At 36.4% G+C, this 16357-nt stretch overlaps 1 protein-coding gene across 4 annotated transcripts in view; it reads right to left on the bottom strand.

The window, feature by feature from the left end:
- TAF1B (TATA-box binding protein associated factor, RNA polymerase I subunit B) overlaps positions 1-16357 on the bottom strand; it is a 100727-nt gene that overhangs the window by 72618 nt on the left and 11752 nt on the right. For all 4 annotated transcript variants that reach the window (XM_069107764.1, XM_069107765.1, XM_069107762.1 and 1 more), the window contains exons 4-6: positions 14819-14916; positions 13476-13571; positions 3837-3987 (exon numbers count right to left, since the gene is read on the bottom strand). In XM_069107764.1, the coding sequence (XP_068963865.1) occupies positions 3837-3987; positions 13476-13571; positions 14819-14916 (345 nt within the window). The remainder of the gene's footprint in view (positions 1-3836; positions 3988-13475; positions 13572-14818; positions 14917-16357) is intronic.

Raw genomic sequence — 16357 nt, forward strand, 5'->3', positions numbered from 1 at the left:
GCTAAAAACAAAGTGAGAGGTCAGTGCAGTGTGGACTTTGGGACCTGGGAGTTCGGAAGTGCGGTCTGACCTTTGCCCATTGGAAGGAGAAGTGGCCGAGGCACCCTGGCACAGCCGTGCAGCCACCACTGAGTGGCTGCTTCAGAGCTACTGGCCTACAGATCATAGGAGGACCAAGTGACCAGTCTATGGGGTAATCACGCTTGCTTTAACCTGCTTGGATCTGGATCACAGTCTGGGGCGGAGGTCCTGGGGTGCGTGACCAGTATGCCAGAGTGTGTGGAGGCTTCTGAAAGGGCACCCAACTAATAGCTCCAGCAGCTGAGAAAACCCCAGCAATTTGGTACAAAGCTCCCCTCTCTGGTAACAGACTTCTACTGTGGCAAAAAGCTCAAAAGTCAAGTAATTGAGTGGCAACATGAGCAAGCAAAGGAAGCAGAGCAATCCGACTTTACACTCCTATTTGGGGGACAAAAAGGAGCAAAGCATGGAACAGGAGGAAGACAGCAAAGTCAAAACTCCTGTACCAAAAGCTTCCAAGAAAAATATAAGCTGTTTACAGGCCATAGAGGAGCTTAAGAAGGATTTTGAAAACCAAATAAGTGGAAGAAAAATTGGGAAAAGAAAGGAGAATGATGCAAGAAAATTATGAAATGAGAGTCAACAACCTGACTGAAGAAAATAACACCTAAAAAATAGACCAACTCAAATGGCAAAAGAGGCTTAAAAAGCCAAATCTGCCAGATGGAAAAAGAATCTCAAAAGCTCACTGAAGAAAATCATTCCTTCAGAATTAGAATGGAGCAAATGGAAGCTAGTGACTTTATGAGAAATCAAGATACTATTAAACAGATGCAAACAAATGAAAAAATAGAAGGCAATGTGAATTATCTCATGGGAAAAACCACTGACCTGGAAAATAGATCCAGGAGAGATCATTTAAAAATTATTGGACTACCTGAAAGTCATGATCAAAAAAAGAACCTAGAAATCATCCTCCAAGAAATTCTCAAGGAAAATTGCCCTGATGTTTTAGAATCAAAGGGCAAAATGAAGGTTGAAAGAATACACCAATCACCTTCTGAAAAAGATCCCAAAAAGAAAACTCCTAAAAATATTATAGCCAGGTTCTAGAGTTCCCAGATCAGGAGAAAATATTACAAGCAGACAGGAAGAAACAATCTGAATATTGTGGAAACGCAATCAGGATAACTCAGGATCTGGCAGCTTCCACACTGAGGGATTGAAGGGCCTGGAATATGATATTCTGGAGGTCAAAGGAGCTGGGATTAAAACCAAGAATCTCCTACCCAGCAAAACTGAGTATCACATTTCAGGGGAAAATATGGTCATTCAGTGGAATAGAGGACTTTCAAGCATTCATGATGAAAAAACCAGAGTTGAATAGAAAATCTGACATTCAGATACAAGAAGCATGAGAAGGTAAATAGGGAAAAGAAATCACAAGGACTTATCAAAGTTGAACTATTTACATTCCTACATGGAAAAATGATCATTGTAACTTATGAAACTTTTCTCAGTATGAGAATAGTTGAAGGGACTATAAATGTATATATATATACATTTATATGTATATATGTATACATACACATATATGTCTATATAGCAGGGTATATTGGTATATGAATACATATGTGAGTATGTGTATATATGTGTACAGGTATACATAGACACAGGAGCAGTTGAACAGAAAGGGATGATACTTAAAAGGTGAAATTGAGAGGTGAGAGAGGAATATAATGGGAGGAGATGGAGAGAGACAGAATGGGATAAATTATCTCATATAGAAGAGGCAAGGGAAAATTGTTACAATGGAGGGGAAGAACAGGAAGGCAAAAGGGAATGAGTCAACCTTATTCTCATAGAATTTGGCTTAGGGAGGGAATGACATTCACACTAAATAGGGTATCTTACCCTACAAGAGTAGGGGGGAAGAGGATAAGAGGGGGGATGATGGAAGGGAGGGCAGTCTCGGGGAGAGCGAAGTTGGAACCACTCACTTTTGAAAAGGGACATGACCAAAGTAAAGAACAGAACAAGTGGGAGGTGGGATGGGATGGAGGGAAATATAGTCAGTCTTTCACAATATATCCACCATGGAAATGTTTTGCATAGCTACACATGTACAACCTATACTGAATTGCTTATCTTCCCAATAAGGGTAGGTGATGAGGGAGGAAGGGAAAGAATCTGGAATTCAAAGTTTTAAAATCAAATGTTTTAAAATATATATATATATATATATATATATAATTATATAATAAAAAAATATATATAATTATTATTTTACATGTAACTGGGAAATGAGATATACAGGCACTGGGGCCTAGAGATCCACTATGGAAAGTCAGAAGGGGGATTTGGCTTAGGAGTTAGACAGGGGAGACAGCAAATTGGGGGAGGGGATGTTCAGTGGGATCACTGTTTTGGGGTGGTGGGTAGGGGAAAAATGGGGAGAAAATTTATAACTCAAAATCTTGTGGAAATGAATGATGTAAACTAAAAATAAACATAAAACTTAAAAAAAAAAGAAATATTTGTCATGATTTTTACAGCCAGTGTCTCTGATAATGGCCTCAATTCTAAAATATTTAGAGAACGGAGTCAAATTATATGAATACAGGTCATTCCCCAATTGATAAATGGTCAAAGGATATGAAGTAAATTTTCAGATGAAGAAATTAAAGCTATCTATAGGCAAAGGAAAAAAATGCTCTAAATCACTATTGATTCGAGAAATACAAATTAAAACAACTCTGAGTACCACCTCATATCTATCAAGTTTGTTAATATGACAAAAAAGGAAAATGATAAATGTTGGAGAAGATGTGGGAAAACTGGAACACTAATGTATTGTTGGTGGAGTTGTGAACTGATCCAACCATTCCAGGGAACAATTTGGATCTATTCCCAAAGGGCTATAAAATTGAGCATACTCTTTGATCTTGGGGAAGGGGGAGAAAAAAAGCTTGGGACTCAAAATCTTATAAAAATGAATGGTGAAAACTATCTTTACATGTAATTGGAAAAAATAAAATACTAGTAAGTAGAAAAAAACTGATTCCCAATTGATAAAAAAGAAATATTTGCTGAATTAAAGTGAATTACTCAGCAGAATAATTTAGTCTAAAAAGGTGGGTACAGATCTACTTCTTGGCCTCAATTGATCTCCTATGGGAGAATGAAAGGAAATAAGTTTTTATTAAGTGTCTATTATGCACCAGGTGCTTTACAAATATTATCTTATTTGATCTTTACAACTACCCTGGAAGGTAGGTGTTATTATCTGCCCCATTTTAAGGTTGAGGATAAGTACCTGGACAGAGTGACATAGTTAGTAAGTGGCTAACACTGGATTTGAACGCAGGTCTTCTTGACTCCAGGTTCAGCACTCTATCAACTGGGCCACCCAGTTACTATAATTCTTAAGACATGGCAATGCTCTTGCCTCTTTAGCATAGTTCCTATGACCCTGTACCTGTTTTAATATGCTACAATCACAATGAGAATTAAGACTACCATTAGTAGTTTTGTGGTTCTTCCTCATTCACAAGTTATATAGCATATCCTCTGTCAACATATACCATTTTTAAACAAATGAATGACGCAGTAGTTACAAAATATTATGATACAGTAGAGTGAACACTGGACTGAGAATTAGGAATCTTAAGTTTCGCTATGTGACCTTGGGCAAGAAACCTACTTAGGCCTCAGATACATGATATATAAAATTTAGGGGCTGGACAAGATAACCTCATTGGTCCCCTTCCAGTTCTAAAATCCTATGATTCTATGTGGTTTGAATTTTCACTTACCCCATTGTGTACTTTTGATGTTGGGAAGAATCAGTGTACCAGTGACATCAGAATGAGATTCTGCTTCACCTTCTGAGGAAGGGCAGCTACGGATACTAAGCAGTTCAGGCTCACTATCCAAGCCTGAAAAACTCAGACAGCTGTCAGAAGCCTATTTTCAAAATTAAAAAAAATAAAATTACTGCCTAGAAAACAGTGAAGAACACAACTTCTACAAACTTCAAGTGATTCATGTGTTTTATACAAAAAGCACAAAACATAATCATTTAGCAACACAACCACCATATGTTCTTTTAAAACTAAAGATAATAAGGACCATTAATTCCTTGAGGACAGAGGACATAACTACTCATTAATATTCATACAATGGCAAATACTGAGTGCCTACTGTGTATAGATCACTACGAACAAGCATTCTACATCCCTATAGTAATAATGCCATTAAACAAGCTTGAAGGTGCTCAAATGATTTTCAACTTAATGTACCAACAATAACTAAGTGCCAATATGCCAGGCACTGTACTAAACTGGGGATACAAAGAAAAAATTTTTAAAGTCCTGACTTTCTTCCTAATGAGGAAGGCAATGTGTATATACATAAAAAATAGATGGAAGATAACCTCAGAAGAAAAGGGCCTAACAGCTGGACACCAGAAAAGACCTCAAGTCAAGGTGACACTTGATTGATTCTTTTTTTTTTTAATTTAAATGCTTTATTAACTACTGATTTACATCATTTGTTTCCACCAGATTTTGAGTTACAAATTTTCTCCCCGTTTTTCCCCCACCCATCCCCCCAAAACAGAAGTCCCACAGGATATCCCCACCTCCAATCTGCTCTCTCCCATATTTTCTCCCATACCCGTTTCAACTCTTCCAGTGGATCTCTATGCCTCAGTGCCTGTATATCTTTTTTCTTAATTACATGTAAGATGGTATTAATAATAGTATATATATATATGTATATATATATATACACACACACATATATATATTTGAATATTTGATTTTAAAACTTTCAATTCCAGATTCATTCCCTTCCCCCCTCCTGCCACCCACCCCCACTGGGGGGACAAGCAGTTCAGTATAGGTTGTACATGTGTGGCTAATGCAAAACAATAACATAGTAGATGTATTGTAAAAGACTGACTATTTTTCCCTCCCTCCCACCTCCCACTTGTTCTATTCTCTACTTTGATCCTGTCCCTTTTCAAAAGTGGGTGCTTCCAACTTCCCTCCCCCCCAGCCTGCCCTCCCTTCCATCATCCCCCCTCACATCCCCTTCCCCCCCTATTCTCCTGGAGGGTGAGATCCCCTATTTAGTATGTATTTCCCTCCCTTCTCAAGCCAGATTTAATAGAAATAAGGTTGACCCATTCCCTTTTGCCTTCCTATTCTTCCCCTCCATTGTAACCATTTTCCCTTGCCTCTTCTGTATGAGATAGTTTGCCCCACTCTGTCTCTCCCCATCTCTTCTCATTATATTCCTCTCACCTCTTAATTTCACCTTTTAAGTATCATCCCTTCCTGTTAAATTGTTCCCATGCCCTCTATCTATGTATACCTGTAAACGTATATACACACATTCACATATGTATTCATATGCCCGCATACCCTCATATAAAGACATATATATATATACATATATATTTCTAATCCCTTCAACTACTGAGAAAAGTTTCATAGGTTACAATTATTGTTTTTCCATGTAGGAATGTTAATAGTTCAACTTTGGCCAGGTGGCTCAGCGAGCAAGAGCACCGGCTCCAGTGCCGGGACAACCCGGATCAAATCCGGGCCCAGACACTCAGCACCACACCCAGAAACAACAACTGGCCATGCAACCCCGAACAAGCCACTCAACCCCGATTGCTTAAAAAAAAAAAAAATAGTTCAACTTTGATAAGTTCCTTATGATTTCTTTTCTCTGTTTACCTTCTCATGCTTCTCTTGCTTCTTGTATCTGAATGTCAAATTTTCTATTCAACTCTGGTTTTTTCAGCAAGAATGCTTGAAAGTCCTCTATTCCACTGAATGACCATATTTTCCCCTGAAACAGGATACTCAGTTTTGCTGGGTAGGTGATTCTTGGTTTTAATCCCAGCTCCCTTGACCTCTGGAATATCACATTCCAGGCCCTTCGATCCCTCAGTGTAGAAGCTGCCAGATCCTGGGTTATCCTGATTGTGTTTCCACAATATTCAAATTGTTTCTTCCTGGCTGCTTGTAATATTCTCTCCTTAATCTGGGAATTCCGGAACCTGGCTATAATATTCCTAGGAGTTTTCTTTTTGGGATCTTTTTCAGGAGGTGATCGGTGGATTCTTTCAACCTCTATTTTTCCCTCTGGTTCTAAAACATCAGGGCAGTTTTCTTTGAGAACTTCCTGGAGGATGCTTTCCAGGCTCTAACTTTTGGTCATGGCTCTCAGGCAGTCCAATAATTTTTAAATTATCTCTCCTGGATCTATTTTCCAGGTCAGTGGTTTTTCCCATGAGATATTTCACATTGCCTTCTATTCTTTCATTTGTTTGGATCTGTTTAACAGCATCTTGATTTCTCATAAAGTCATTAGCTTCCATTTGCTCCAATCTAATTCTGAAGCAATGATTCTCCTCAGTGAGCTTTTGAGATTCTTTTTCCATCTGGAAAATTCGACTTTTTAAGGCATTCTTCTCCTCATTGCCTTTTTGAGCCTCCTTTGCCATTTGAGTCAGTCTGTTCTTTAAGGTATTATTTTCTTCAGTCAGGCTGTTGACTCTCATTTCATAATTTTCTTGCATTGTTCTCATTTCTCTTCCCAATTTTTCCTCCACTTCTCTTATCTGCTTCTTAAGGTCTTCTATGGCCTGTAACCAGCTTGTATTTTCCTTTGAAGCTTTTGGTGCAGGAGTTCTGACTTCACTGTTTTCCTCCTGTTCCATGCCTTGCTCCTTCTTATCCCCAAAATAGGAGTGTAATGTTGGAATCTTCTGTCTGCTTTGTTTCCTTTGCCTTCTCATTTTGCCACTCAATTATTTGACTTTGGGGCTTTTTGCCACAGTAGGACTCTGCCACCAGACCGGGGAGTTTTCATCCCAAACGCTGGGGTTTTCTCAGCTGCTGGTCTCCACACGCTCTGGCAAGCTGGACACACACCCCAGGACCTCCACCCTAGACTGCAATCCAGATCCAAGCAGGTTAAAGCAAGAGCGATGACCCCTCAGACTGGTGCTTGGTCCCCCTACACTCTGCAGGCCAGGAGCTGAAGCCGCCACGTGGCGCTGGCAGGCTGTGCTGGTGTTTCAGCGGTTTCTCGCTCTGGGGGTAAAAGCCATGCACTCCCACTTCCTGGGTCCCAAAGTCCAGACTGCACTGGCCTCTCACCTTGTCCTTCGCATCTATGTATTGATAAATCTGGAAACGGCCACAGCTGCTGCTGATCTGGAGTCCCTCTGGCTGGCGGCTCTTGATTGATTCTTAAAGGAAGCCAGGGCGCAGTCAGGGAAACAAGATTTATTAAGCACTTATCATGTCCCAGGCACTGAGCTACTTGCTTTATAAATGTTATTTCATTTGATCTTTACGACAACCCTGGGAGATTGGTGCTACTATGATGCCTGTTTTACAGTTAAGGAAAATGAGGAAGACAGAGGTTAGTTAAGTGACTTAGCCAGGGTCACTGAACTAGAAGTTTCTGAGGTCAGATTTCAACTTAAATTTTCCTGACTCCAGGCCTAATGTTCTATCCATTTTAACATGTAGCATGCTAAATTCTAAAAGGCAGAATCTAAAAGGCAGAGTTAAGGAGGGAAAGCAATATAGACATGGGAGACAGGCAGTGCAAAGGCATAGAAATAGAGCATTTTGTGTGGGGAACAAGAAAATTAATATGTAAGAAAACTAGAAAAGCTGGAAGGGGTCAGGTTGTGGCGAGCTTTAAATGTCAAATAATAATTTATATTTGATCCCAGAGGCAACTAGGAGACACTGAAATTGAGTAGGAATGGAACACGGTCAGAGCTAAGATTCAGGAAAATCACTTTGGAAACTCTGTGGAGGATGGATTAGAAGAGAGGCCACCCAATTTACAAGGCAGAGGATTTTTCTTCCCTAGTCCAACAGTATCTCTAGCACACACAAAAAAGCCACAGGCGACTAACTTCTGGCAGATCTTATTACTAGTCTCTCCTCAGCACCCAACATCCTTCCCCCTAAAAACAACCTTGTATTTATTTTTGACTATTCTACATAGTTTTACAGCAGAATGATCAACACAGTCATACCTGCCAAAACTACTGAGCTCACAAAAGTGTGTGGGTGTGTATACACACAGCCTCAAAGATATACATATATATTTAAATACAAATGGTAGATATATTTCTTTATTTTAAATCCTTAAACATAAATTTATGGTCCTACACAAAAGTATTTAAACTAGATGGTCTATGCTGATCTGAATTCTTAGACCCATAGCAACTGTTACTTTCCCAAAACTAATAAAATCAGTATCCTGAATCATCAATTCAATCATATGGATAATGGATCACAACAAATGAGTCTCCTTTTCTGAAAGCTTTACCTGGTTTCTCTATAAACATGATCTGGTCTACTTAAAAGACAACAGTTATTTTTTGATGGCTAATGGTTCAAAATATTAAGTATGGTTAAGTATTCTACATAATCTATATTTACTGTTTCCACTTTTAGATAGAATATACTTAGATTCTATTTTCTTCAATTCATCATACAGGACAAGCACAGAAAGATCAAAAATTCCTCTTAAAAAAACAGGACTAGGCACTCCTGAAAAATGTTGGGTTTGGGGTTTTTTTGGTGACTTGCCCAGGGTCACACAGCTAGTAAGTACCTGAGGCCAGATTAGAACTTGGATCTTTGAGACTCAGGCCCTGCACTTTATCGACTGTAACACCTTGCTCCCCCAGTGAATTTCTAGGACATGAAATGGTAGTGTTGTGTAGTAGAAGGAATGAATCAGGAGTTGGGAAAGCCGGATTTTAATACAAGTTTTATGACTAACTAATTACCTGTATAACTTTGAGTTTAAAAAGACAGGATGGTCTAGTGGATAGGGTCCTGGCCTTGAAATCAAGAAGACCCTAACTTTCTAAAGTTCTACCTTCTACAAGACAGCTTTCCTGGTCGTCCTTAGTCTTAGTGCTTTCTCATTAATTTTTTTCCAATTTATCCTGTCAATACTTTGCTTGTACATAGCTGTTTGCTTGTTATTTTTCCCATTAAATTGTGAGCTCTGGGAACAGGAACTGGTTTTTTGCCTTTTTTGTATCCTTAACTCTTGGTACAGTGTCCAATACACAGTAGGAGCTTAATAAGTGTTTGCTGACTTGACCTGACAACCACTAGCTGTGTGGCCAGTTCACAAATTACTTAATCTTTCAGTGACCCAGTAGCAATCTAACACTATATATTACAGATAAAATATTGACCTCCATTGCTAGAGGGCATTTTCTTTTTTTTTTAATTTATTATCCCTTTATTTATAATTTTGGCTTTTATATCACTTACATTTACCAATGTACCCTTCCTTTCTCTCCCTTCCCAGATACCCATTTCTTTTTTTTTTTCATTTTTCAAATGCTTTATTAACTTCTGATTTACATCATTAATTTCCGCCAGATTTTGAGTTACAAATTTTCTCCCTGTTTTTCCCCTACCCACCACCCCAGAATAGCAGTGAAAAATGCTTTTCTACCTTTGTCTTTAGCAATCTTCCTCCAGCTATTAATTGTCCTAGTGTAAGTGACATCTGCCCCTTTGTTCCCAGACTACATCATCATTCATTGCTTTACTATATCAGAAGGATAAGAGAAGACCAATCACATTTAGCATAGCAAGTTACTGACTATATAATCATATAACTTATAACATGAATGTTCTTAGGATCTAGGAGCCTACCTTTGGCTATAGTATAATTTCTAAAGTAGGCTGCTTTATAGATGATAATGCTCTGGACAGAGATATTGAAACCTTGACACAAAACATGAATTCCATCAGACTTGGTTATTTTCACAAGAGAGTCTCCAACACTTTTGAATTCCCTCTCAGTGCCAGACCTCTAAGTATCAGTTTCAAACTACAGACTAATATCCCTAATGAACATGAAGCAAAAAATTACAAATAAAACATTAGCAAAGAAGCTACAGTAATATCAAAAAGGTTATACACTATCATTAGGCTGGCTTTATATAAAAAATGCTGGGTTGGTTTAATAATAGGAAAACCATAAAAATAAATGACCATAATATAACAAAAATTTTAAAATAATATGATTATATCAATTGACACAGAAAAAGCTTTTTGGGGCAGCTGGGTGCATCACAGAACCTGAGTTCAAATTTGATATCAGACACTTAACACTAGCTGTGTGACCTTGGACAAGTCACTTAACCCTAATTGTCCTGCCTTCTTCTTCCAAAATGACAAAAAAACAAAAAAGAAAAAGTTTTTGGCAAAATACAACATCTACTTCTGCTCAAACACTAAAAGTACAAAAATAAATCTTTCCTTTACATGGTAAGTAGAATTTAGGATATTAAGCACAGCCAGAATTATTGGTTGGTGGTTGCTGTTTTTCATTATCAAATATGACCAAAATGACATCATTATGCTAGAGTCAAGTTTCAGTTGTGTCCAACTGTGGCTGATCAGACCAATATAAGCTCAGAATGTTCTACGAGTCAGGCACAAATAGTCCATGGGAGCGTTTGGGGTGGATTCTCAATCTGATATTAAGAGCAGCCAACATTTTATGTAAAGTGGATATAACAGAGCCCTTTCCAATACTATCCAAGATAAAATAAGGATGTCCACTGCCACTACTTTTATTTTATAGAGCTAGAGTTATAGCAATAAGATAAGAAAATGAAACTGAGGGAATAAGCATAGGCAAAAAAGAAACAAAATTATCACTTTTGCAGATGATATAAAGGTATAAGGAAGCCTAGAAAATCAACTAAAAATAAATTGAAACAATACTTTCAGTGAAATTGCAAAATATAAAATAAACCTATATATGTTATAAATATTTCTATGTGTTACCAATGAAACTCAGTAATAAGAGACAGAAAGAGAAATTCCATTTAAAGTAATTATAGAATGTATAAAATACTTAGGAATCTATCTACCAAGAGACACATAAGAACAATAGCAATAAAACTATAAATCAGTGTTTACAGAGATAGATTTAAATAGAGAAATACTAATTGCTCATGAGTAGGCTGAGCCAATATAATAAAAATGACAGTACTACTTAAACTAATTTAGTGCTAGACCAATCAAACTGCCAAAGGATTACTTTGTAGAGCTGGGGAAAAAATGAAATTCATTTGGAGGATCAAAAAAGTCAGGAATCTCAAAGGTAATAGTGAAAAAAAATGAGAAGGAAGGAGGCCTAACAGTATCAAATCTGTTAGTTAAAAAGACAACAGTTACTTTTTAATGGCTAATGGTTCAAAATATTAAGTATGGTTAAGTATTCTACATAATCTATATTTACTGTTTCCACTTTAAATAGAATATACTTAGATTCTATTTTCTTCAATTCATCATACAGGACAAGCACAAAAAGATCAAACATTCCTCTTTAAAAAACAGGACTAGGGACTCCTGAAAAATGCTAAAAGGAGTAATCATTCAAATGATTTAGTACCATCTAAAAAAAAATAGAAAATTCATCACTGGACTATGTACAAAATAGATTGGGTAAACAATATACAGAAGTAAATGAATCTAGTAGCCTAGTGTCTGATAAAATGAAAGACTCCAGATACTGAGGTAAGGATTGACTATTTAACAAAGCAGTCTGGCAGAAATTAGGCTTAGATAAACACATGACACTATACGCTAAAATAGGTTTTAGAAGGATAGATACATGACCCAGATATAAAAAGTCAGATACAGACAAATTAGAAACAGGTAAAAAATTACCTCAAATCTATAGATAGGGAAAGAGCTCACCAAACAAATGATAAAGCAGATAAAAAATAATAAATTAACAATCTGGTTACATAAAACTAATTTTGCACAAACAAATCCAATGAAGCTATGATTAAAAAGGAAACAGTTAACTAGGGTGAAAAATCTTTGCAGTAAGGCTCTCTGATAAACATCTCACTTCTAAGATACATAAGGAACTCATTCAAGGCATAAAAATTAAGAGCCATTCCCTCAAGTGATAAATGGTCAAAAGATATGATGAGGCAATTCTTAAGGAAAGAAACCTAAATAATCTACAGACATATGAAAAAATGCCCAAGTCACTATTAGAGTAATGCAAATTAAACTAACTCTGAAATTCTACCTCACATCCATCAGATTGGTAAAGCTGACTCCACCCACCCCCCAAAAAAAACAACACAAATGTTGGAGGGGTTTGGAAAAAACAGGCACATTTATATACTGTTGGTGGAGCTTAGAACTCGTCCAAGTATTCTGGAAAGCAACTTGGAACTATGATAAAAAAGTTACTGAACCATAAACCTTTTGATTAAAAGATACTATTACTAGGCCTATATTCCAGAAAGATCAAAGAAAAAGGAAAAGGTCCTGTATTTGCAAAAATATTTAATAGCAGCTCTTTTTTGTAGTGGCAAAGAACTAGAAACTAAGAGAGTGTCCATCAACTGGGGAAGAGTTGAACAAATTATGGTATATTAATGTAATGGAATACTATTACACTGTAAGATATGAAGAAACAGTTTCAGGATGGCTGGATAGATAGACAGGCAGACAGATAGATAGGAAGGAGAATTTATTAAATTTACTCTGGGCCAGGCACTGTGCTAAGTGCTAGAAACATAAACACAAACTTTACAGCAGAAACCATCAAGGAACTTGTATTCAAATAGGGAGAAAGATAACATCTAAGATGAAGCAGAAGAGGTGAGTGGAAAAATAGTCTGAGGACTTATGGGATGAGCGAGATGTGAAGTAACACAGCTAGTGAGGGTACTTTGTCAAATGGAGGTTCTGGGGAAGAATTCACTAACTGGAGAAAGTGGCCATAGGGTTAATGAGGTCACTGGGGTTGAGGTCATGAGAGTCATGAGACGAGCTGGGTATGAAGTGAAATGAAATGAACATCAACTGACCATACAACCAGGTCCCAAGCTGAAGTAGTCACATTATTCAAATTTGCACTGCATATTTCCACTGGGCTGGAAATAATTATCATGCTTTACATAATTATAACTTCAAATAGTATGAATTTGAATACATGGGACCTCAGGAAATTCATTATTCACCCTTTTAGGGACTTAACACCTCTGATCAATGTAATGATCAACTATGATTACAGAGGGCCAATTATGAAGACTGCTACCTACTTCATAACAGGGAGATGATGTACTAATGCAGAGAATAAGATACACATTTTTGGACATGGTCAATACAGCAATTTGCTTTATCAGATTAAATTATGTGTTGGAAGGGTTTTACATTTCTTTTTAGTCCCAGGAGTGGGAATAAAAAATAAATTCAACAAAAAAAAAGTACAAGGTAAATTCAACATATTACTTTTAAAGTTGTCCTGCTTGTCTGTGTTTCTTTCAACCTTTTAATTTTTTATTTAATTAACAAACTAGTTAATTCTCATGTTTGTTTTTTGAACTTGAAACTTACTGCAGATTTATTATCACAGGAATACATGGGCTTCCTGCAATATGCCTGCTTGCTCTTCTGAAGGTAACGCTTCCAAAAATTATGTAATACTTCATCCTAAGGAGAGGAAAAAAAAACAGTTCAATTTATTACAGATATGCTTTTTTGTCACAACAGAAAAATATCAAATTCTTATATGACACTCTGCTTTGTTTTTCCAAAAAAGGTACTAACAGTGCTAGGCACATATTAATTACTCAATAATTACAAGATCATGGATTTACAGTTAGAAGGAACCTATAAAGGTTATTGAGTCCAAATCCTTCATTTTAAAGATGAGGAAACTGAGGGTCAGAAAGCTAAGTAACTTGCTCAGATTCACATAGCTAATGTCTGAGGCAGGATCTGAACCGAGGTCTAACTAGACTCCAAGTTTAGCACTTTCTCTACACTACAGGTTATTATTAATTGATTTTACCTAGAGGTATATGTCCCCATGTCAATTATATATGAAGAAATTACTTCCAGAGTCATACTAGCCCTAATGAAATGTATTAACCAGGCTGGAATGATATGTTGCATCACTACCACTCAGAATGAAAATATATGGCAAATATGCAAAATATTCTTTTACTACAGGGTTATTACAGTAGAGAAAAACTATGTTTATAATATCTAAAGGTAGCTTTTCTGTCTAAACTTTTTTCTTCTATTGTGATTCAGTAATTGCTAATTATTATATGTAGGAAGGTCTCTAAAATTCAAAGACTTAAACAAATGTCTTCAAAATTTACTTCCATAAAATGTATTAAAAGAATAGACTAGTATCTAAATACTCAAAAAAAGTTCAAGACATTCTTTGCTGAGATTTTTCCTTGTTTATCCTTATCAAAGACTGGTTTGTTTTTAGAAAGCTCCTCTACGAAGTTTTCCTTGACCATTACAATCCATATGGATCTTTCTTAACGCAGTCACTTTTTAAATACTTGACTATATCTTATTGACTATCACTTCACGTGTACTTATTCTCTCACTATACTGTAGATTCTTTTTTTGGCCCACAGCACTAAGTAGTGCAAGGCATACAGGTTTACTTCTAATGACAAATACCTGCTGAATGAAAGACAACTACAAATTAATGTAACTATTCCAAATACTAAAAATTAGAGAATATGAAATTTAAGTAAAGGTGAAAGAGGCTATATATCACTCCAGGGAAAAAGTATAGTTTATTAGAAAGAGTATTCAAGTGACAATGAAAAAAATAGTTCTACAGTAATCCTAGATTTTCAGTTCCACTTTGAATACTATAGGCCTAGAAACAACAAAATGTCAAGTTATCATGTACATCCTACTGCACTTACCTTTAATTTGGGGCCCACTCCTAGGGATAGCAGAGCCTCAGCTTGTTGATAAAGTATGTATTGAAAACCTTCACAGACATACCACTCCCAGCCTTTCTCTAAATGGCAAAGAACATGTTTCAATTATTTGTATTCTTAACTTAATGGTTAACATTTGACAAAGAAGCAGTTCTACCAATGTTACTGTACAATTAACAATTGTAGTTCACTCTTTCAAATCTATTTCCTTTATACCTCAGAATATATGTCCTATTCTTTCCACATTCTACTTTTTCAAGTCAATATTTGTTTCCTTTTTATCAAGTATGCATATAAAATATCAATTTATCTTTTAAAAATCAGTTTTATAATGATCACTTTAAAACTGTGTCAACAGGAAAATGTTTTTTTCTTAAGAGTGGTCTGTAATTTTTTTTGTATTCTAATATAAAATACACCAGAGACAAAGAATTATATTTTTTTGCATAAAACAAAAATTAACAAAAAATGTATACCTTAATGGATGAATGCCATGTAAAAACTGAATATAAAGCACTCAACCCCTGTTTCTATACTTCTCTGCTGAACTAGAAGACAGTGTGAATAATGTCAAGAGCAGATGAAGTCAAGAGTTAAGTATGAAGAAGTTCAGCTATGACAGTCTAGTCTGATGGAAACAGTGATCAGATGCTAGGGAAAAGTCAGAGAAAGATACTAAAAGACCAGTGGCATACTACAGCTAAGTATTACCTCTTTTTATTAGCACTGATACTGCAATGCTTCAAAGATCTTAATTTCACCATCTCTCCAATGCAGATTGCAACCTTTCTCATAACTTAGCAAATGGTCTTAGAGAATTTTTGAAACTGAAAAAGTTTCCATCTGTGGCAAACCAGTGGATTAGACTCAGGCAAAAGACTTGGGCCCATCACCTAAAACCCTTCAGTTTGATAAAACCTACCACGGTTTATGATCTAATGGCAAAGCCTTTGAGAACCAAGGGTTATATCCATGACAGGAGTCACGAAAGAAGGTGTTTAGTGTAAAAACATGAATTCATTAACAAGAGTCAAGACGACAAAAGATGGCCCAGCATTCAGTGGATAGACCTTGGCATCTAAGGGCTCCACAGTGCCTGCTTCGGCCACCTTCATTGCAGTTGGAATAAACTGTTCTCATGTGCCTATTCTGCCAGGGGAAGTATTCACATGCTTGGGGTGGACATCCCCCTAACATTGTAAATAATGAAGCTCAAAAACATACTATTAAAAATTCACTAATAGACTAAATGGGGAAAAGTACTATACATAGGTATTTTTAATAAATATTTGCTGAATTGAATTAGTGAACTTTTAAAAAAAATCAATGTCATTTATTACATTTAAGTGTGAATATATGGATTCTTAGTTTGACTAACAAAATTACCATCTGGTATAATGGCAAGCAAATGAATACTTAGCAGCTTGTTTCAGTTATTTATTTAGCACCTTGTTTCAGTTCAAGTGTCTTTGATCCTTGACCTGATTATATCAAGTCTTTTGTTAAGAAACAGAACCTATG

The sequence above is a fragment of the Petaurus breviceps genome, unplaced genomic scaffold, assembly GCF_028583685.1.
Source record: "Petaurus breviceps papuanus isolate PSGF00001 unplaced genomic scaffold, PetGlider_PUasm1.0 90255, whole genome shotgun sequence".
NCBI classification, from domain to species: domain Eukaryota; kingdom Metazoa; phylum Chordata; class Mammalia; order Diprotodontia; family Petauridae; genus Petaurus; species Petaurus breviceps.